General features: G+C 46.9%; 1 protein-coding gene across 1 annotated transcript; it reads right to left on the bottom strand.

Moving 5' to 3' along the window:
• On the bottom strand, window positions 1–21,399 carry SGF29 (SAGA complex associated factor 29). Its single transcript, XM_065920338.1, has 10 exons — window positions 21,218–21,399; window positions 9,397–9,486; window positions 7,247–7,322; window positions 6,950–7,022; window positions 2,809–2,873; window positions 1,723–1,852; window positions 1,497–1,643; window positions 1,227–1,262; window positions 971–1,133; window positions 1–203 (listed from the first exon to the last, which is right to left on the bottom strand). The coding sequence occupies exons 2-10, from the start codon at window positions 9,469–9,471 to the stop codon at window positions 87–89; spliced, it is 882 nt and encodes a 293-aa protein (XP_065776410.1). The 5' UTR covers window positions 9,472–9,486; window positions 21,218–21,399; the 3' UTR covers window positions 1–86.
• Between the last annotated feature and the right edge of the window lie 1,846 nt (window positions 21,400–23,245).

Genomic DNA, 23,245 nt, shown 5'->3' with positions numbered 1-23,245 from the left:
CAAGGAGGAAGAATATTTATTTGATCACAAAATCTTGTGTGTCCCCCTTTGAGGGTGTCAGCTGATTGCGAGTCTGCTAGGCCACTTCACTTTTTCTTGGGCTCCTTACAAGCCACCACGTACCGCTGGGCTACATTGAGGGGAGGGGAGTAACCGTCTGCATAGGAGGTGTCTTCAAACAGGACAGAATAGTCATCCTGGGGCTGCAGCAGAAGCAGACAGGAGGGACTGGTCAGAGGGCTCCAGGCGAAACCCCCGCCCCACACCACTAAGCTTAGAGTGACAGGAACCTCTGGCTCGTGGACCCCAGAAGCTCCTGTCCTCATATTCACTCAAGAAGTGGAGATGTGTGAACGCAGTCCCTGTTACTACAGAACTCTTTCCTCAGCAACCAAGGGCCAAGGATAAGGGATGAAGATCAAGGAGACCACCACCTACATAAGTGGGCCGTAACTGGAGGGTGTGGTACCAGGGAGCCTGGGTAAAAGGGATCAAGGACAACCTAGAGGGCAACAGCGAGGATCCTGGGGGAAGAGGCAAGAATAGCCTTTAAACTGGCATCAGGTGACCAGGGCATTGGCAATGTGGTCAAGAGCATGAGGGAAAGCGGTTCAGCTGCGGAAAAGGCAGTGGGGCTGGAGTGAAGGGCTCCAAGACAGGCCCTGGGCATGGAGCTTCCCAACTCAATGCAAAAGTGAGGTTAGACTAGTGTACGCATCACGTCCATTCGGCTCAGGGCTTGCTAAGGCTCTGAAGCTTGGGAAGAGGAGGGTGGGTCAGCGCTGCCCCAGAGGGCAGGGCTGGAGGGCTGACTAAGCAGAAGACAGAGGGCAACTTGCAGGGCCCTCCGAGCTCAGAGAGGCTGTGAGATGAAGACAAGAGGGGAAGGAGGCGGGAAGGTGACTCCAGGAGCCATCTGGCCACCTGGCCCTGACGTTAGGGACGGCCTCTCCTGTGGGGGCTGCCTTACCCGTTGTGGGGGCGTGTGGATCAGGGCACGGTAGAAGCAGGTGGTCTGGGGATACAGGGCCAGCACAAGCTGCTCCTTCTGGAATAAAGCTTCGGGGTCCGTCTCTGGGTTGGCCTTCCACTGGGGCAGTGGGATGATCCGCCGGCGGCTCAGGGTGTGTCTCCTGGGGGTGGGGCTGAGGTCAGGTGGGGGCCCTGTCCCCGCAGCTTGGCCGCCCCCAGGCTTCCACAGCCCCCTTCCCCACCAGCACACTCACTCTTTGCCTTCTTCGTCAATGTCATCTACCTCGTACCTGCGGGCGGACGAAAGGAAAGGGCTGGATGCAGAAAGGGTCAGGGTCACAGTCCAAGTCGGGGAGTCGTGAGGTCGTGAGGAAGGGGGAGGAGGGCAGGGAGGGGAAGCAGCCCCCTGGTCCTCACAGATACCCAAGGGTGTAGCTTTCCTCCCAGCCTGCAGATGCATGACAGTGTAGCCCATGAGGCTGTGGTGACGGGAGAGCAGCCCACGGGGCCGGGGGACCACTCACTTGTTGGTGGCATGGCTGTAACTGACCACCTCGGCCAGGATCCACTGCTCATCCCCGTCCACGGCCTTCACCCGGGCGGCCACCTTGTCTCCAGGTTTGGCCACGTAGTCCCCAGAAGCCGGAATGGCCCCGCAGAGGGGCGGGGGTCTGAGGACAGAATTAAAATGTTCAGTCCCAGCCCCCGCCTTGCTAGCCCCTACCCTACCCGGGCGGGGCCCGCCCTCACTTGTCACCAGGCTTCCCGATCCACAGGGGCAGGGTCATGGCTGACTGCTGCAGCAGGGTCATGAGCACCCCCCTGCGCATGGTCTTCCGAGGAGGCTCCGAGTCATTGTACAGGCCTGCGATCTTGGCCGCTGTGGGAAAGAGAGAAGTGAGCCCTCAAGATATCAGAGATAGGGCGCCCACCCCAGCCCGCCCACATTGGGCCATCAGAGCTCAGCCTGCAGCACCCTGGCCTGAGTGAGTACCAAGGGGCTGCGTGCCATCCTACCCCTTCCTCAAGATGCCTGCAGTGAGACCACCCAGACTGACAGATGAAGAGCCACCGGGAGGGTGGATACCCTAAGGGGAAGGAGCAGGAAAGGGCAGAAGCGGGGGTTGTGGGGCAGTGGTCATGTTCTAGTTCTTGATCTGGGTGCCAGGAACATTTTGTTCAGTTAGTGAAAAGTTTCAGCAAGCTGTGTGTTCACATCTGTGTTCTTTCCTATTAACATATGTTGTAGTTCAACAACAACAAATTTTTAAAGACAAATGTGGACAGACCCCTGATCTCGGGCACGGTTCAACACACCCAGCCACCTCATACAGACCCAGCTGGCGGTGTGACAGTTTTTGATGGGTGAGGAGGTGTGGACTGTGGGTTCACTGGGCCAAGAGAGTTGGGAAGGCCCCGGCAGCCTGAGGGATCTGGAAGCCAGCGCCTCGTGTTGGTAAACTCCATGCGGAAGGCTGGTTTCAAGACACCCAGGGTTCAGCTCTCAAAACACAGCCAGGTTCTCCTCAGAGCAAGAAATGGGAGGGGGGAGAACTCCCTGGCAGTCCAGTGGTTAGAACTCTGCGCTTTCATGGCTGAGGGTGTGGGTTTAAAAAAGAAAGAAACAGGAGGTGGCAGTAGGAAAGGTGGGGGGGAGTGCCCCAGACAGTAGGCAGAGCAGGGGAATCAGCGTGGTCCGCAGGGAGCGCTGGGGACCATCCCCATTCCCTTCCCAGCCCCGGACGATCCCACTGGACTGAAGTCACAGGCGCCCCCACAGGGAGACTGACTGTCGCTCTCAGGAGCCATCACTCCACCGGGTGGTCTCTAACTCACCAATCCGCCTCTCTTCCAATAGAGACTTGATTTCTGCAATCTTATCTAGGGCTTTCCGAAGGATGCTGAGGGTGGGGAGAAGGGAGAGAAGAGGTCTGCGTGAAGCATAAAGCACGGACTTCCTTTTCTCATAACGGGAGGCTGGCCAGCTTGGACCAAGCCTGCCGCCGGAAACCATCAACCCTAAGTGTGTACTTTTTATTCTTAAAAGCACAAAAGAACAGATGAGACGGGAGGAAGTAGTGGGACAAACTACCTAAGAGGGTAAATAGCCCTAATTTGAGGAGAAACCTGGAAGAGCCCACCTTTACCAGTGAGAGTTCTGCCTTCTAATATGAAGACGGAGGACATCACTTCCAGAAGCGTAAAACCTGAATCTAATTGTGAGGAAACAGCAGACAAACCCAACTGAGGGAGATTCTACCCTGGCTTATCATTTTCAGAATGTCAAAGTCACGAAAAGCAGAGACAGCCTGGGAACCGTTCCACACTGAGAGAGACTAAAGAGACAGGAAAACTAATCTGCACTAGGAAAATATTCTGTTCTTTTGCTATCAAGGTCATCTGAATAAGATCTGTAGCTCAGAGAATAGTTTTATATCAGCGTAATATCGTAATTTTGAGAAACGTGAAATGGTTGTTTAAGAATGTCCTTTTGTAAAGCACATGCTGATTGATGTGTTTAGAGGTCCAGAGGCATCAGGCATCATGTCTGCAACATAAAAGGTTCAGAAAAAATTTTTTCACTATACAGAGAACAATAAAAGCAAATGTGGTAAAAATATATTTAGGTAAGTCTGAGCATATAAAAAGTTAATACTAATGCATGAATTCCACCCTAGTTAAATCAGAACCTCTGGGTGCAGCCAGACTTGAGAACCAGTGTGTAAATGTACTCCACTGGCAGGAAAGTTTGTGAAATACTGAGTTAAAGAAATTGTTGCAGAACTTGGCATAGCCTTTACCACTTTAAATTGCATTGTGAATCTCCAAGGAAAGGAATGTAACATTGCTGCACTCCAGGGGGTCTGCAGAGTCTGACACAACTTAGCTACTGAACCACAACAAAGTTACTGAAGTTCTGAGGTCTGAGGAGAGGTCTGAGGAAACCATGTTTTAAGATCATTTACTATTTCAAGAGCAGTTTTCTGGAACTGAAATTTCTGCCTCTCCGAACCAGAAAGGTCAATCAGGATGACCACCCAGCAAAGCATGGGTGTCTACCTTCTAGCAGGCAGCCCGCCAGCCTGTCAGCACCCCTCAGGGAAGGGCCACCCCAAGAGGCTTGTTTCCCCTGGGATAGTGGAGGAAAGGCCTCTTGCTGGCTGATCCTTTGAAGGGTCCTCAGCCAAGAACCCTGAGCCCTAACTTTCCTCCCCAACCATTAGTAAGGACCTAACCAGTGTGGGCTCTTTAAAGTAATCCAGTACTGCTGCATACCAGTTCACAGTAATTATCTGATTAGAGTGAACTTTTAAAAAGAAAAGGAGTCAAAAAATTCCTTGTGGGCTTTCTTCTGTCTTGCTGAGATAGGTGGAACTGTGCTTGCAGAGGCAGACAGAAAGCAGCTAATAAGCCAAGCGGTGTTGCACAGATGAACTGCCCGGGAGCTGCCCACCCTCTGGCCATCTACAGAAGGAGCCTAGCAGCAGGACTGGCTGCGGGGCCTCCCTCAGCCCCAGGCCCAGCGGGAGGGTGAACACAATAGGCCCTAGACTCTCAGGCACACGGCTTCTCTGCCCCCGTAACTGGTCTGTGTCTGTGTGTGACCCTGTCAGGCCTGAGGAGGGACAATACCTTCCCTCCAGCTTCCCGGCGGACACATCCTGTGATGGATCAAGACGAGAGCCCTTCCCCCAGTGAGCACAGGACGGTGTCCACGCCGCCGGTGCCCACACGCAGGCGGCCAGCTGACCAGACCTCGGCGCCTGGCTCAGACAGTCCGTCCAGGTGCTGAGGCATTCATTCTCTGCTCCAGGCACTTAACGTTTGAGGCTGTGACCACCCAGGTCCTCACAAAGTTAAACTGGACCTCTGTGTGCACAGGCCTAACTACTCATCAAACTACCTTCCTTCGATGGAACTCTGAGCCAGGCTGTTGGTGTCTGTGGCCAGAGAGTCACGGAGGACACCATCCCGGACGCTCTGCCCTCCTGGGGCTGCATCCGGAAAAATGCCTTCTGAATCAGTGTCAGAAAACTTCTTGTTCCCAGTAGTCTGGGTGGTAGGGGGAGAATGGATACATGTATATGTATGGTTGAGTCACTCTGCTATGCACTTGAAAGAATCTCAACATCGTCAATTGGCTACACTCCAATACAAAATAAAGTTTTAAAAAATAAGTTTCGAAAAAAGAAAGTATCTTGTTCCCCCCAGAATGGCTACCCGCCTCCACTGGCACATGGAAAGTGACATCTTTGATCTGTCTCCTTCCACTCCTGCCAAAAGAGACGATTGTTAAATGAAGACAGAGGGGCTTCTCTGCATTTTCTGCAAAAGCAGGAGGAAAGGCTGGGAAGAGCTGTGGGCTCAGATGAAAGGAGAGCAAAGTAGGTGAAGAAGCGGCGCGGGCTCCTGGGGCCTCTGCAGTTTCACGAGAGGTTGACCACAAATATTAGGAAGAAGAGCTGACAGGCACCACAGCAGCCGGGTCAGTGCCACGTGGGCACGAATACCACCATGTTTTCCCCACCCGAACGCGGAGCTCCCTGTGGGCAGGGCGGGCGTCTTATCTGCCTCACTCGCTCTTCTCTTCCCAGTGTGGTATCTGGAGGGGAGGACTCCTTACTTAATATTTAGTGATTGAACCTAAGAAGGTCTGAGAGTCTGAAAAAGTCAAATGGCAGCACAACTGCCAGGGACCTGCACTTCTGAAACAAGCTTTAAGTGTTAAATTCTGGAAAGTTGAGGCCAGAGAAGAGCCCACACCATCTGGCTACAGAAGCTGTCGCCTCACTCTGCCGACAGTTAATCCGAGAAGGGTACGTCTGTCTTTTACTTTTAAATGAGTGTGAGTCACTCTGACTTATACAAGCCAAACTCCAGGCCCTCTAGTGGGAAAGGGCCCCACAATGAACCTTCCAATCCTTCCAATTGGGAGAAGATGGGGATGGGCAAGGGCAGGCGGGAAGACCAAGAAAGCAACACCTCCAACCAGAATCCACTGTGTCCCCTCCCCGCCAGTCAGCCCCACCCTTTTGTCTCTGCTCCCCATCCTGACACGGGGGGCCCCAGCAGACCCCTTTGTCTAAGCTAAAACCTTGGAAAGCTTCTCGTCTCCCAACTTGTCCCCAGTTTGATCTCAGAACCTGCCCCGTGTTTCTCCGGCCCCACTGGTCTCTAAGCTAGACTTGAATCTCACCCAGTCTGTTCTCTGTGTGGCAGCCAGGCGTTCTCTCCTGCTCTTATACCATCTTTGGCTCCCTACTGCCTCCAAGATAAAGTCCGGGTACTGGAGGCCCTCCCCTCCCCCAGCCACACAGGGCTAGTTCTCACTCCCCAAACGCTCGCACCCTGCAGGAGCTCCTCACAGCCCTGGCACACTCCGTCTTGTCTGCCTACCCATCCCCAGCTCAAGTTGCTCCTCCTCCCTGAGAGGGTCCCAGATTCCAAGGCCCAGTGAGCACCTCTCTGCCAGCCCACCGACTACACTGTCCTGTAACTTTTTTTAGGGCATCTCTCCTTTCTGGATGGCTTGCCCCTGAAGGCAGGTCCCTCACTAACCGTGTGTGTCTCTGTGAAGACTACCCAGCACCAGGCATCACCATGGGTTATGGTCAAAACAGTTTGAAAAATATAGATATTACTGACTTTATATGCATCACCACATTTTACGTTGACAATTCTATAGGCAGTTATTATCCCTACTTTAATGAGGGAGTAACTGAGTCTCAGCTCAAGAGACCACCCAAGGTCAAGTGGTAGCGCTGGGATTTGATCTATGCCCTTCTGCCATTTATACAACAGTGGGGCCGGGGAAGAGGGACGAGAGTGGGCTCTAGAGAAGCTGGGCCCTACAGGAGAGGCTGGGAGTCAGGATCTGCTTAGCCCTGGGAGGGGGGCAGGCTGGGGCCGTGGGCTCCTACAGCCTAGCACCTGGGTGAGTAGGGAGGCAACGGCAAAGCAGAGGGACAGTACTCACTTGCATTCAGCCTCTGCATCGGCTTTGGCAGTTGTATAGAGGCCACGCAGCTTTGTCCGGTAATAGGGAGAGACTGCAGAGTAAACACAGGGAGACAGATACATGCGAGTCTGCCATCCGTCTCCTGGGTCATCTTGGGTCACCCGGCCCAAGTGAAAACTGTCCTTCAGGCCTAGGCAGCACTTCATTTCGGATCAGGCAGATACATGCAAAAGTCGCTTTTGAAAATGAGGACAGCCAGTCTTAGCTCACACCCACCCCGCTCCTTGCCTTTCTCTCCCGAGCCCAGCTACTCACTCTTGTTCTCGGTCTGCATCCGCTCGTGGGTCTTCTGGATGTTCACCAAGTTGTGTTCACTCCTCGATCGCTCTTCCTGCAAGGATGAGGTCGACAGGACATGAGGGAGCCCTTCATGCTGCTGTGATAACTACCCTACCGCCCTGGCCAGAGGCCCCATAAACAGGGCCCTCGTTTTGTAAATCCAACTTCCAAATCCCTAAGTTCAAAAGGTTTTTTCCCCCCGCCTAATGCAAAAGCAGTACGAAAGGCATTAAAGTTCAATCACAAGTTATACATTTAATGATACTCCTTTATCAAAAAAGACAAAGTGATCCACAGATTCAATGCAACCCCCATCGAAATTCCAGCTGACTTCTCTGCAGAAACTGACAAGCTCATCTTCAAATTCATATGGAAATTCAAGTGACCCAGAACAGCCAAAACAATCTTGAAAAAGAAAAACAAAAATAACATGGGAGAACTCACATTCCCCAACTTCAGAACTCTCTACAAAGCTGCAGTAGTCGAATGGTGTGACACTGCCATATAAATCAATGGAACAGAATTGAGAGTCTAGAAATTTACACATGTATCTATGATCAATTCATCTGGAGAAGCAGGGGTAGGGAAGGAAGCTGGTACAATTCTTCCCTACATCAGTGATCCTAGGACCAAGGCTGCAAGTGAAGATTCTGGGAGCTAGGATGATTCCTAAGAAAGAAATTGTAACTTTACCTTTTAATCTTTATGTCAGAATTTCTAAAAACTTGAGCCGGTAGCCATTTGGCAAAATGAAGTTAGGAGTGAATGCAGTTATACCACATAGTTGAAACAGCCCACTAATTCAAAAATAACTGAATCATGAACAAACTGTATTAAAACCTGTTCATAAATCTGGTAAATGGGCAGAGCCAATTCTGTTGCAAAGGCATAAGAAACTGCTCTGTAATTCTTACTGATCTGTTCTATAATGAAACCAATTTTACCATGATCACACTTTAGTATGTTATAACACACTGGTACTATCAGTAAGATTTAACTATGTTGTGTTAAGTAAATCATAGGCTAATACTGATATTGATGACCAACTGTATTAGGAGACTGAGTCAAAGTCTTGTGAGAATGAAATGCTGATAAAAGATGACTGGCCTGAGGAGGAACTGGATTTGACTCATCAGTTACTTTTGATGCTAAGCAGTTTCACATAAGTCTATCAAACGGTACAGAGAGTGGAAGATGAAGGAGGAAATTGGGTAATCAAATTAGGACAAAGATATGAAAGTGCATGTAATGGTTCCATAGAACAGATTTAGTTGTTTCTTTAAGTCTATTTCAACCCTACAAGGATTCCTGCAAAGGTCAGGCATATTCATCCTGATACTATTGTATCAGGTACACCTATATCTGCTATATAAATGCCATGCATGCATGCAAAGTCGCTTCAGTTGTGTCCGACTCTGTGCGACCCTATGGACTGTAGCCTGCCAGGCTCCTCTGTCCATGGGGATTTTCCAGGCAAGAAGACTGGAGTGGGTTGCCATGCCCTCGTCTATAAATGCTATACTAAATGCAAATGTTCAAATGATTATTTTGCTGTAACAGAGCCTAGGCCAAGGGCTAGGGAGGTGGGTGTGCAGTTAAGGTTTAATTCAGCAGGCTAGGGTTTTCAAACGCTGGGCATTTCAAAACAGGGTTGGCCCTTGACCAGCTCTTGGGAAATAACCTCTAAACACACCTGAAATATTTTGCCTGATAAGAGTGTCTATGTTTACCTGGAACAAGGAGATGGAGGCTTACGGAAAGTGACTGCTACTGGGTACAGGGCTTTTTTGAAAATGTTCTGAAATTGATGACGGTGATGGTTGCACAACACTTTGAATATTGGATTCAAATTGGACTGTACACCTTAAATAGGTGAACTGAATGTGAATATAGCTCAGTATCACAAAATTGCTGCTACTAACCAAAAAGAACCATAAAATCCTGCACGTGATAGAAAATCCAGTAGGCACGGCAGTCATAGCCCACATGCTCCTCCTCTCACCTTCATGACATCATCGTGGTTCCGGCATGTCCAATCTCTTTGAACACAACCACCCCCGCCCCCTCCACAGTTCAGTATCACAGCCCACGATCCCCTCGAGGAGTGGAGAGCTGTGGCTTTTTACCTGGGTTTGCTTGATCAGCTGATGGAGTTCTGTGAGCAGTTCTGCAATTCGGGAATCAGCAGACACGAGGGCCATGGTATACAGGGGTGCCTGCGGGGAAGGGAGGAAAAGAGAACTTATTAGTGGCTATTGTGGGTTTAACCATTCTTCTGGTTAGGACACTGCAGTCCTAACCTCTGGTACTTGTGAATGTGACCTTATATGGAAACAGCGTCTTTGCAGATGTAATTAAGATGTATGTTAAGATGAGATCATACTGGAAAAGGGGAGGCCTTAATCCGACATGAAGGCTTCCCTGGTGGCTTATGCGGCTTCCCCCCGCGACACAGTAGTAAAGAATCTGCCTGCCAAGGCAGGAGACATAAGAGATGTGGGTTCAATCCCTGTGTCGGGAAGATCCCCTGGAGTAGGAAATGGCAACGTGCTCCAATTTCCTTGCCTGGAAAATTCCATGGACAGAGAAGCCTGATGGGCTACAGTCTATGGGGCCACAAAGTCAGACACGACTGTGTACACACATACACACATATAATCCAATATGTCTTGTGTCCGTGTAAGAGAGAAACAGACACACACACACAGAATGCCAGGTGGAGAGACAGACATATACGGAGGGAAGACAGTCATCTGACAGAGGCAGAGACTGGAGTCAGGCAGCTGCAAGCTAAGGAGTGCCAATGATTGCTGGCAACCACTAGAAACTGGGAGAGAGAGATGGAACATACTCTCCTTCTGAGCCCCTAAGAAGGACCCTACCCTTGATTCTGCAACTAACAGGACTGCTTGAGTTTGGAATTCTAGCCTTCAGATCTGTGAAAGAATACATTTCTTTTGTTTGCAGTCACCCAGTTTATGGTCATTTGTTTACAGCAGCCCTAGGAAACTAATACCGTGGCAAGTGGTCCTGGAATTCTTCCCCAGTCCAGAGATGCTTGGATTCCATATGTTCAAACAAGTCAGGAGTACTTAGTAAGTACCTTCCAAAAGCAGCACGCCACAGCCTCAACTCTTGAATTCAAGTATTCTGGTTTACCCTCCTCCTGCCTTTTTATTTTAAAATTTTGCTTCCCTGAGAGCTCACTTGGTAAAGAATCCACCTGCAATACAGGAGACCCTGGTTCGATTCCTGGGTCGGGAAGATCCGCTGGAGAAGGGGTAGGCTACCCACTCCAGTATTCTTGGGCTTCCCTTGTGGCTTAACTGGTAAAGAATCCGCCTGCAACGTGGGAGACCTGGGTTTCATTCCTGGATTGGGAAGATCCCCTGGAGAAGACAAAGGCTACCCAGTCCAGTATTCTGACGTGGAGAATTCCATGGACTGTATAGTGCATGGGGTCGCAAAGAGTCAGACATGACTGAGCGACTTTCACTTTGCCCTTTTTTTAAATCTGTAAAATGAAGGCTCAAATAAGATCTTTTTTTTTTTCCAAATAAGATCTTATATGAAGACACTTTCCAAATCATAAAGTACTGTTACTTTTTTTTTATTGTAGAGGGAAGAAAAATTTACTAAAAGTATCTGACTTAAGGTAAGATAAATGTATTCTGATGAAAATAAAATGCAACAGTAGATAATCAGGATAAAAGACAATAATAGGCGATTTTAAAAGTAAGCTACTGTTTTGCCAAGATACAACCTAAATGTCCATCAACAGATGAATGGATAAAGAAGATGTGGTGCATATATACAATGGAATACTACTCAGCCATAAAAAAGAATGAAATAATACCATCTGCAGCAACATGGATGTAACTGAAAACTATCATACTAAGTGAAATCAGTCAGAAAGAGAAAGACAAACACCATATGATATCATTTATATGTGGAATTTAAAATATGATTCAAATGAATCTATCTATGAAACAGGAACAGAATCACGGACACAAAGAACAGACTGGCAGTTGCCAAGGGGAAGAGGACTGGAGAAGAGATGCAGTGGGCAGTTGAGGTTAGCGGATGGATGAATAACAAGGTCATACTGTATAGCCCAGAGAGCTATATTCAATATCCTACGATTAAACCATAATGGAAAAGAATATCTTAAAACAGAATTTCAGGAATTCCCTAGTGGTCCAGTGGTTAGGACTCTGCACTCTCACTGCTGAGAGCCTTAATTCAATCTCTGGTCAGGGGAACTATAAAATCCCACAAGTTGTATGGCACAGCCAGAAAGTAAAAACAAATTAAAAAATGATTTTAAAAATTAAGGAAAAAAGAATGTGTGTGTGTGTATATAAAAAAAACATTGAATCACTCTGTTGTACAACAGTAATCAACACAACATTGTAAATCAACTATACTTCAATAAAAAAATTTTTTTAAAGTAAGCTATTGTAACTAGGTAAAAATGGACACATGCCTAAAGAGAAAAGGAGATGGGAAGAAAAAAGGAAAATTTTTTACAATGTTGAAATTTTACATGATCCCCCTACCTTCTGGGAAAGGTGGTTCAATTAATACATCTCCATATCCACAAAGATCAGCTTCACACTGAATCTCCCACACCCCTCCTAATAGTAAACTGAATTCCTTGTATGTAAATAGTCATATCTTCTTAAAATCTCTGCTTTTGTTTATTTAAAAAGTAATAAAAAAACCAGGAATACAGGAGAACTGCCTCAACTTGATCAAGGGCATCTATGAAAACCCATAGATAACATCATACTGGTGAAAGACTTAAAACTTTCCCTGCTAAGATCAGCAACAAGTCAACACTGTTCTGGAGGTTCTAGCTGGGGCAATAAAATGAAATAAAAGAACCAAGATTGGAAAGAAAAAAGTAAAACTATCTCCATCTGCAGATGACATGGCCTTGTACACAGAAAACCCTGGATACATGTTTATGTATGGCTGAGTCCCGTTGCTGTTCACTTGAAACTATTACAACATTGTTAATCAGCTATATAGTCCAATACAAAATAAAAAGTTAAAGAAAACCCTGAGAAACTCACTAAACAACTATAAGAACTAATAAGGGTTAGAGGAGAGAAGATCGCTAAGACAAAAATCAACTGCATTTCTACACAGTGGCAATGAACAATCCAAAAATGAAATTAAGAAAAAACTCCATTTACAATAGCATCAAAAAGAATAAGATACTTAGGAATAAATTTAATAAGAAAAGTATAGAATTTTTACTCTAAAAACTAGAAAACACTGTTTAAAAAAATTAAGATGATCTAAACAGACGCCCATATTCAAGGATCAGAAGATTTAATATTATTAAAATAGCATTATTCCCCAAATTGATTTATAGTTTCAACAAAAGCCCTATCAAAATCCTAGCTGGCTTCTTTGCAGAAATTAACAAGCTCATCCGAAAATTTACATGAAAATCCAAGGGATCCAAAATAACCAAAATAATCTTGAATTACAAAACATACTACAAAGTTATAGTAATCAAGATGGTATGGTACTGGCATAAAGGCAGACATAAGATCAATGGGACAAAATCAAGAAACCACCAATAAACCTATATCCATGGTCAACTGATTTTCCACAAAGTTGCCAAGACAATTTAATGGGGAAACAATAGTCTTTTTTGATAAATGGTGCAAGGACAACTGGATGCCCACCTGTAAAAGAGTGAATGTGGGTCCTTACCTCAGACCATATACAAAAATGATCTGCTTAGACAATTCTCCTAAGATATACAAATGGCCAACAAGCAACTGAAAAAAACGCTCAGTATCATTAGCCATCAAGAAATAAAAGTCAAAACCACAGGAAAAACCAGTTCACACTCACTAGGATGGCTATAATAAAAATGAGACATAATAACAAGCGCTGCTGAGGATGTGGAGAAACTGAATGAATGGGTTCGGGTTAAGTAAAACGTGGTATTATTCATACAACAGACTATATTATTACAATGATAAGGGATGAAGTAGTGATACATGCGACAACATGGACAAACCTTGCAAACATTATGCTAAGTGAAAAAAGCCAGACACAACCAAACCTCATATTATATGATTCCCTTTATAAGAAATAGCCAGAATAGGCAAGTTCACAGAAAGTTGGCTGGGGTGGGGGGTGAGGGGGTGGGCGGAGATAGTTGAAAAAAGAAGGGGAGTGACTGTTAATGGGTATAAGGTTTTTTGGCCAGGTGATCAAAATGTTATAAAATTGATTGTGGTGATGACCGCAAAACTTTGAATATACTAAAAACCACTGAATTGTATTTTCTTGGGCTACAAAATCACTGCAGATAGTGACTACAGCCATGAAATTAAAAGATGCTTGCTCCTTGGAAGAAAAGCTATGACAAACCTAGACGGCATATTAAAAAGCAAAGACATTACTTTACCAGCAAAGATCTGTCTAGTCAAAGCTATGGTTTTTCCAGTAGCCATGTATGGATGTGAGAGTTGGACCATAAAGAAAGCTGAGTGCCGAAGAATTGAAACTTTTGAACTTCAGCGTTGGAGAAAACTCTTGAGAGTCCCTTGGACTGTATGGAGATCCAACTAGTCCATCCTAAAGGAAATCAGTCCTGAATATTCATCGGAAGGGCTGAAGCTGAAATTCCAATACTTCGGCCACCTGATGTGAAGAACTGACTCATCTGAAATGACCCTGACGCTGGGAAAGACTGAAGGCAAGAGGAGAAGAGGAAGACAGAGGATGAGAGGTTGGATGGCATCACCAACTCAACAGACATGACTTTGAGCAAGCTCCAGGAGCTGGTGATAGACAGAGAAGCCGGGCGTGCAGCAGTCCATGGGGTGGCCAAGAGTCAGACATGACTGAGCGACTGAACTGATTGAATTGTACATTTTAAATACATGCCCATCTCCAACTCTGCCAGCCCTCAGCAAACACTAATTTACCTTCTGTCTCTAGATATTTTGCACTTATTCTGCACTTCATTTTTTTTTTCATTTATTTTTACTAGTTGAGGCTAATTACTTCACAACATTGTAGTGGGTTTTGTCATACATTGACATGAATCAGCCATGAAGTTACTTCATTTTTTTTTACTGTTCAATAATATTCCATGTTTACATATACCACATTTTGTGTATCAGCTCATCAACTGATGGACGTTTGGGTTGTGTTCACTTTTTGGACATTATGAACAATGCCGCTATAAATACCTGCAGACATATTTTCATTTTCTGGGCATGTACCAAGGAGTGCAACTGCTGGGTCATATGGTAACTCTATGTTTAAGCTTTTGAGAACTGCTGGACTGTTTCCAATGTGGGTGTGCCATCTATATCTCCATCAGCAACATAGGAGGGTTCTGCTATCTCTATCATAAACATGTGATATTATCTGTCTTTTTGATTACAGCCATCTGAGTGGGTATGAAATGCTAACCAGTGGTTTTGCTTTGCATTTCCTTGATGGCTGATGATATTGAACATCTTTTCATGTGTTTAAATGCCATTTCTGTAACTTCTTGAGAGAACTACCCTTTGCCCATTTTTTGGTTTTATAAGTGATTGCTGAATTGTGTCCTTTAAAGCACATGTTCTCAATTTTTATGAAGTCCAACTTAGCTGTGACACATCTTTCTTTCTTCACATGTGCAGTGCTATTTTTACCACTGCAGGCCTTATATAATGCATTTTAATACAAAGAATAACATGTCCCTTAAGAAAAAAAAGTCTAGTTGCACTAATTAGAACCACATGAAATCAGGGATCTAGAGTTTAAGAGATTCAAAGTGGATAAATTTGACAATGAATAGCATAAAGGTCATTGATGAGGCTAGAGATGATCTGCTGAGTGAGCAAAGAGGAAGGGGGAAAGAGACCCCCTTGAACCACAACCAAGGTGAGGGTGTTGACCAAGGATGAGTCCAGTGGGAAGATTCTGGGAAAGATCGGATCAGCATGGAAAAGGGTTACTCTCTCCTGCCACATAAAGCAGAATCCTGGTCAGAACCACCTGCCTTCTACATGCCTACCCTGTGCATATTAAAAGAGGGGGAAGCCCCCCAAATGGACAGGTGGGTTTTACTTTATACAAACATTGATAGCAAGCACTCCCATTCTACTACCAGAAAAATCAGTTACCTTCTCTTATAATGTGAATGCTTCAAACATCTTCTCTGCTCAGTATCTTTGCTCCTGCCCTCATACCTGACTTTGGGTCCCCTTTACTGATGTCCAAGGTTCCCAGTTTGCTCAGATGACAAGCCAGAGATCACAAAGTCTGTGGAAACGATCCCACCATCAAAACCATGACCTCGTGCAGCAGAGCTCCATTCCGCCTTCCCCTCAAGACAGAAGACTGTCCTTTCACTTACTGAAGACCAAACCCTCCCTCATCTGTGCTCTGAACCCCATCTCCTCTTGCATCACTTGACATGTTTTTCCTACGCTTTATGAGCAAACAAGCACACACTGGGGCAGGGACCCATCTTAAAAATAAATGAGAGCTTCTGAACCGCATGCTCACCTCATGGACCCACCCATTCCTGGTTCCACTTCAAAATTAAAGTTGTCCAAGCATGTGACTCTCTACTTCTTCACCCCCATTTCACTTTTCAACCCACTTTCAGCTAGCTTCATCCTCACCAGTCCAGCGAAAATGTTCTTGAAAAAAATGAATCACTTCCTACAGGTCAAAGCATTGGATCCTTTCCTGTTTTATCCGACATGATGTGTCAGCATGTGGGCACAGGTCCCTTCCCTCCTCCACCTCTGGCTTCAGGGCCTCCCTGCTGTGCGGGTTGCCTCTACCTCACCCCGGCTCCTCCTTAGTCTCCTGGGCTGATCTCCCTTCTGAACATTCTCTAAATGCTGGAGTTGGGCTTCCCTGGTGGCTCAGGGATAAAGAATCTGCCTGCCAACGCGGGAGACACAGGTTTGATCCCTGATCCAGGAAGGTTCCACAAGCCATGGAGCCACAACTGCTGAGCTCACGTGCTGCAACAGCTGGAGCCCGCGTGTCCTAGAGCCTGTGCTCTGCAAAGAGAGCAGCCCGCGCACCTCAACTGCAGAGCAGCCTCCGCTCATTGCAACTGGAGAGAAGTCCGCACAGCAACAAAGACTCAGCACAGCCAAACACATAAATAAATAGAATCACAAACGTTGGCGCTCCTCAGGGCTCAAGCCGGGCTGCTGTCCCCTCTCACTCCTAGGTAACCTCCTCCCCCGGCCCTGTCTGAGCAATGACATCTCCAAATCTTAATCTCCCTCAAAGCTGGAAAGTTTACGTGAGAGGGTGACCGATAAAACCACATGCCACAGAAAAGGACTGTCTCTAGAATCAAATAGGGTGTTACTGATGACCTCGGGGGGGGGGGGGGGGGACTGTCAATGGGAGGGACCACGCAGGAGGGGTGTGATAGCAATGAAGACAGCAATTCCCTGCTAGCAGGGCTGTGACCCAGAGACAGGGGTGGAGGCTTGAGGGGAGGCAAGCAGACAGAGGGATTACAGGCGGAGGAAATGGAAGCATGTTGGCTGAGGGGCAGGAGAGAACAGGGCTGCATGTGAAGGGACAGAAGGGTGAAGGATGGGATCCAGTCCTGAGGCCTATCTACTGTCATCATCTGCTGACAGTCCTTCTAGTGCGTCTTATCTACAGACTCTCAAACACAGATGTCCTGTCCCATCCCACTCCACCCTCCAAAGAGCCTGAGAGGCACCTCTTTCCCTCTTTTTCATTTTCCTTATTTGTTTTTGACTGTGCTGGGTCTTCCCTGCTGTGTGGCCTTTTCTCCAGTTGTGGCGAGCAGGGGCTACTCTCTCGTTGTGCAGCACAGGATCTAGGGGGCAGTAATTGCAGTTCCTGGGGTCTAGAGCACAGGCTCAGTAGTTCTGGCACATGGGCTTAGTCGCTCTGCAGCATGTGGGATCTTCCTGGATCAGAGATCGAACCCATGTTTCCTGTGTCTCCTGTATTGGCAGGCGGATTCTTTACCACTGAACCACCGGGAAGGCCTACCCTTTCCCTCTTTATCAGGGTACATTTTCCTCAACAACCAGCTAAAGACTGGTCTTGTCTGACTAACTCTAAAGAAGCCTAACTGAACTCTTATTTGACTTTTCCTGGAACCTATCTAGACCTCCGGGCTTCCCTAGTGGCTCAGAAGATAAAGAATCTGCCTGCAATGCAGAAGACCTGGGTTCAGTCCCTGGGTTGAGAAGATCCCCTGGAGGAGGGCATGGCAACCCACTCCAGTATCCTTGCCTGGAGAATTTCAGGGACAGAGGAGCCTGGAGGGCTACATTCCACCAGGTTGCAAAGAGCTGGGCACAACTGAGTGACTAACACTTTCACCTAGATCTATAAACCAGCTTTTCCAGTCAGTAGATGTAGGTAGATCTTTTCTTCTCCAGACAACCTAGAAAGCTCCACAGGCAAGACTAGTCATCTCTGCTGTCATCAACAAGACCCTTTCATCAATAATCCTACTGATGAGTAGTGTCAGGAAATCGCCCACTCCTTGAAGCAAACACTGTTGTTTCTTGGGTAATTTTCCAGAAAGATCCCACGTATATTAAAAAAAAAAAAAAAAAGTGCTGTCTCATAAAACCTTTTGCAATCAGTAGATGCAGAAACAGACACACGAAACTGCGGTTGAAACTGTCAGCAAACTTAAGTGAAAAAGTTGACCCACGTGGTCTGGAGGAAGAGTAAGTCAAATACCAAGCCAGGGAGGGCCTCATCCTGCAACCAGAAGGCAGCGGTGGGGAAGGAGGGCCCCAAATTTGACGAGAGGCCCGTCTTAAGGCAGAGGAAGCCCCTACACCAACTGTGAGGACGCACGAACACTCAAAAAAAACGCCGACTTGTGACTTTTTAAATGCTCTCATCTCACTTCTTTTCTATTTGATGTGAAGTAATTCTGAAGTGTAAATAAGGCAGTGCCAGGAAAAGACAGGGGACTGTATTATTAAGTTGAGCCAAACAAAGGCACAAGCAACAGAAAACGCTGACGCATCCCAAGTGTGGGGGAGTGATCACGGCCGCCACCATGTAAGGGGCCTCCCCTGCTTGGGCTCTGCCCACGAGGTAGCACCCTGCCGGGGAGAAGCACCTCATTTTATGATCTTACAATAAACTACTGCTATCTCTGGGCTTCCCAGGTGGCTCAGTGGTAAAGAATCTGCCTGCCAATGCACGAGAGATGTGGTTTGATCCCTGGGTCAGGAAGATCTCCTGGAGGAAGAAATGGCAACCCGCTCCAGGCAAACGCCTGGAGAATGCCACGGCCAGAGGAGCCTGGTGGGCAATAGTCCATAGGGTCACAAAGAGTCGGACACAACTCTGTGCCTGAGCATGCACACACTGCTATCTCCAGATCCAGTCAGCTGTGAACTTGAATTTCCCCAGAAAATACACTCTCAGTAAAGGTTCCTGTAGCTCTCCACTCTGAGAACACTAAGTTTACTTGTGCAAAACAAGTGGGAACACAGACCTGGAACCACAGCTCACCAGGGAGCTCCCAGCTGGGAGGAAACAGAATGTTCAGCTCAAACTGCCTGTTATCCAAGCTCAAGGGTCCCAGTTCATCTCAGCATTAGTCTCAAACCAAGGAGCGGTTATGTAACCCCCATAAGGTTTCAGAATTCTTATGAATTTTGAGGTAAGGCCCAGGAACCCTAAACCTTCTGGGTCCTAGAACCCTCTTCTTTCCAGACTTTCTACTTCTACCCACAAGGGGAACCACTATTCTGCTATGTTCTACTAGAGACTAGTAATGCCTTTTCCAGAACTTCACAGAAATATAATCATGCCATCCATATACTTCAGTGTCTGGTTTCTTTTGAGATTCATCTGTGTTGCTGTGTGTATTAGGAGTTTGTTCCTTTCTATCGCTGAGTTGCATCAATTGTACAAACAAACCAGTTTATTTAACCTTTTTTCTCTGAATAGCGTCTATGTCCATTTTTGGCAATCATGAATAAAACTGCTAAGAGCAATCATATGTGAATCTTTTTAAAGACATCTGTTCTTTTTTCTTAAGTAAACATTTAGGTCTTGTAATAGTACTCTAATTTCCCTTTGGGAAACCATCCCTCATCTTGGCTCCAAGGCTGAGTATACCACCTGGGTCCATAGAAGTATTACGTCTTTCTGCCCAGCACAGCTGGTTCTGAAAGAGATATGTGACCCAAATCTGGCCAATATCAATTTCAAATTTCTTGCTGAAGCAATGTATCAAAAAAAAACAAAAACAAAAACAAAAAACAACGACCTCTTTCTGTTGACTAAGAGAGTAGCATAGAAGCCTGGAACTGATGGAGATTTTTGCCTGCCTGAGGGAGAAATCAACATGGAGGAAAGCAGAGCTGAAAAGACACAGGAAATACTGGTGACATAACCAAGGCTTCTGGATACAGCCATACCTGAAGCTGATGCACCTGGTACTCTTTAGTTAGAGTCAACAGATACTCCTTTTCTGCTTAGGCTAGTTTGGGCTACCTTTTTGTTACCTGCAACTGAGAAGTTTGACTAAAAAGAGGTAATTCATAGGGACCAAGGCTACGAGGAAAAGCACATAGTAACTGCTAAACACCCAGTCTAAAACTGCTGTCTGACCCTCTCATACAAACAAATGAGAACAGTCTATACTTAAACCACTCTAAAAATAATCCAATAGGACAGAGGACAATAAAAGCTTTGTCATGAGTCACAGGGAAGCAAGGCATCCAAGACTACATTCAGATCCCATACCCTCAATTTAGCCACCATCAGTAAGAATCTACATTAGTTTGTTTTGTTAGAAAATATTTATTCATTTAGCTGCAGCATGCAGGATCTTCGTTGCATCATGTGGGAACCATGGACCCTCTGGTTGTGGCTGTGGGCTCAATAGTTGTGGTGCTTGGGCCTAATTGCCCCACACCAGGTGGGATCATAGTTCCCTGACCAGGGATCAAACACTGAGTCCCCTGCATTGCAAGGCAGATTCTTAACCACTGGACCACCAGGGAAGTCCCTCAATCAGCTTCCTTTTTTAAATTAAGAAGACCTGATGATTTCCACCTACCCCACCCTGCACCCATACCCAATACCTACCAGGCTTTGGTACTGAAGCTTACACAGGTGACTCTCATTTAAGCCTACATTAATGCTACAAGCCCACCTTCTTACAGCTGGGGAAGGTGCAGTTCAGTTGAGTGAAGTTATGCTAGGTAACTCAGGGAATACAAGTAGTCGAGCTGCCACTGCAAGCCTGCAAACTATAAAATCTATACTCTTCCTTCCAAGTTTTGTCACACTTCGGCATATTCCACAGCAAAAAGAGATCAACTACATCAAATACTGCTACAGGTCTGAGAACTAAACACTGAATTTGGCGACCTAGAGATGACTGGTGGCTTTGACAAGGCACTATTTCAGTGGAAGAGTGGGGATCCAGGCCCGACTGAAGTGGGTTTGGAGAAGAAAAAGTGCTAGTGAGTACAGACCAAAAATTTGGCTGCAAACAAGGGCAGAGAAACGAGGCGCCAGGAGAAATATGAATGAAGAATGAGGTGGTTTGGTTAAGATGGGCACATCATGAGCAAATAACAAATGCTACCAAGGTTCGGGGCCCATCCTCTGCCCTCGTCTTCTCGCACCTGGCCTGGGTACCCCACCTCCCTGGGCCACCGCGCCAAGCTCCACGTGCGGTGACTTTCCACCCGTGCAGGGCTGGCGGGCGCACGCACGCGCAGACGGTACAGACGGTCGACACCAGCCCTCCTTCCTGGCGCCCCGCCTTTCTCCGCCAAGGCGCGTGCGCGCCGCCCCTCAAGCGCCGTCTCAGCGAGGCTGGGGCATGGGGACCCTCGGCCCTCCGCTCCCGCCATCCTCCGGGCGGGGGTGTGCGGCGGAAGGGGGGTGTCCCAGACCGCGACCCATACCTACCTACAGAGCCACGGGTGGAACAAGCACGTCGCGCTGGAAACTGCGACGGCGGGAGCAAGCGCGCGATCCCTCGAATGCTCTTCAGAGTCTGCAGATGACAATGCCCTTTACGTTCGAAGATTCGCGGCAGGACGAGACCCACACAGCCTTTTTCCCTTTTATGAGCTTAGTCGCAGCGCGGAGGACCCCTTTACGCATGCGCCGTCATCCTCTGTGACGTGCCGCGCTACCCTTTGGGAAATGTAGTTTTCACTTTGACTCACTGCTCCCGGCTTTTCGGCCGAACCTTATTTTACCAAACCAGGGTCTTTGTGTGTTTTCTATATCCTCTCCCATTCCCCAAAGCCTCTATAAATCAATAATACTTTTTTTTTTTAAGCGAGAAGATTGTTGATTGAAGGGAGAGCAGTTGGCGTATGAGAATTCTCTGGACTTTCTGCCTCAATTTTTCTGGAAACGTAAAACTGCTAGAAAAATATTTTTTAATTTTAAAAAATAAATAGAAGCAAGCATGCCTGTAGACCCAGAAATCATGCTTTTAGGGAATCTTTCCGGGAATGTACTACAGTTCTGGGAGCAAGTATTTAACTATGATGGTTTACATCCTAGTATCTTTTAATTTCTTACATGTACGTGCGTGCTAAGTCGCTTCAGTAGTGTCCGACTCTGCGACACTATGGACTGTAGCCTGCCAAGCTCCTCTGTCCATGGGATGCTCCAGGCAAGAATACTGGAATAGGTTGCCCTTCCTTTCTCCAGGGGATCTTCCCCACCCAGGGATTGAACCCGCGGGCACTTGCATTGGCAGGCAGATTGTTTCCCACTGAAGTACCTGGGAAGCCCTTCTGAGAAAGCTACAGTGTGGCAAAGAAATCTGGGGCTTCCTTGTCTATCCTTCTTCATCTAACACATCTGAAATGCTTTCCCAAAGAGCCTTGAAAAGTCACAGCAATCTTCACTGAAGGTCCCTTGAGGACACATGGAGAGGGTTACACAGAGTACTTTCATTTTACTAATCCTTTTACTAATTCCTGCTTTGACAGAGTTACACTGCTGAAGGCCATGCTCTGATCTGTCTCTCTGCTTTCTCTTGCTTGAGGACTGGCTTTTTGCATGAGGGCTTCAGGTACTTTCTATATAAAAAAAACCTATAGTCACTCAGCTTGACCCTGTTCACACCCACTCCTCTCCCATTTGAGCAAAACAAAGTTTTCTCTTCACCTTGGCCTGCAGGTGGGAGATACTGTAACCATTGTACTCACTTTTAACAGTGATTTTCCTTGACACAGACAAAAAGCCATTTCTTGACCAGAAGGTGGCATAGTATGCGTGGAATTGAATAAAGAAAAGGGATGAAATAAACTGACCCTTAAAATTTTCCTTTTCTCCCCTCCTTCTAAAACAGGTAAGTTTGCAACCCTATGGACTGTTGCCCACCAGGTTCCTCATACACTGTGAAAAAGTCAAATGTTGATGAGATCTAGCATCTGTAATGGAGGAAGTTAAAGTTCTCCAGAATCCCAGTTGAGGATATAACCTCTAAGGAGAGTTTGGTACACAACCCCATTGCTCACCCCCCTTTTTTTCAATAATTAAAATGATTTTTATTATAGAAATAGGATTATAGACATGCTTGGGCAGCAATCCCTTGGACCCAGGCTTGCCCTGGGGTGAGGGAGTGGGAGGTAGGGAGGGGAGGGTCTCCCTCAGGTATCTAGCCCTGGGCTGCCACCCAGTGGCGGGAGGGGCAGTTCAGTTCAGTTGCTTAGTTGTGTCCAACTCTTTGCGACCCCATGGACTGCAGCACGCCAGGCTTTCCCGTCCATCACCAACTCCCGGAGCTTGGTCAAGCTCATGTCCATGGAGTTAGTGATGCCATCCAACCATCTCATCCTCTGTCATCCCCTTCTCCTCCTGCCTTCAATCTTTCCCAGCATCAGGGTCTTTTCCAGTGAGTCAGTGCTTCTCATCAGGTGGCCAGAGTATTGGAGTTTCAGATTCAGCATCAATTCTTCCAATGAATATTCA

The sequence above is a fragment of the Muntiacus reevesi genome, chromosome 2 (assembly GCF_963930625.1).
Source record: "Muntiacus reevesi chromosome 2, mMunRee1.1, whole genome shotgun sequence".
NCBI lineage: Eukaryota > Metazoa > Chordata > Mammalia > Artiodactyla > Cervidae > Muntiacus > Muntiacus reevesi.
Note: the sequence above shows the minus strand (reverse complement) of the source record. Positions and strands in the feature narration are given on the sequence as shown.

Coding starts and splice junctions, on each gene's coding strand:
- SGF29 (XM_065920338.1), bottom strand. CDS start 9,471: ATGGCCCTCGTGTCTGCTGATTCCCGAATTGCAGAACTGCTCACAGAA. Junction 1,644..1,722: donor ATCGGGAAGCCTGGTGACAA/GTGAGGGCGGGC, acceptor TTCTGTCCTCAG/ACCCCCGCCCCTCTGCGGGG. Junction 1,134..1,226: donor ATTGACGAAGAAGGCAAAGA/GTGAGTGTGCTG, acceptor CCCCACCCCCAG/GAGACACACCCTGAGCCGCC.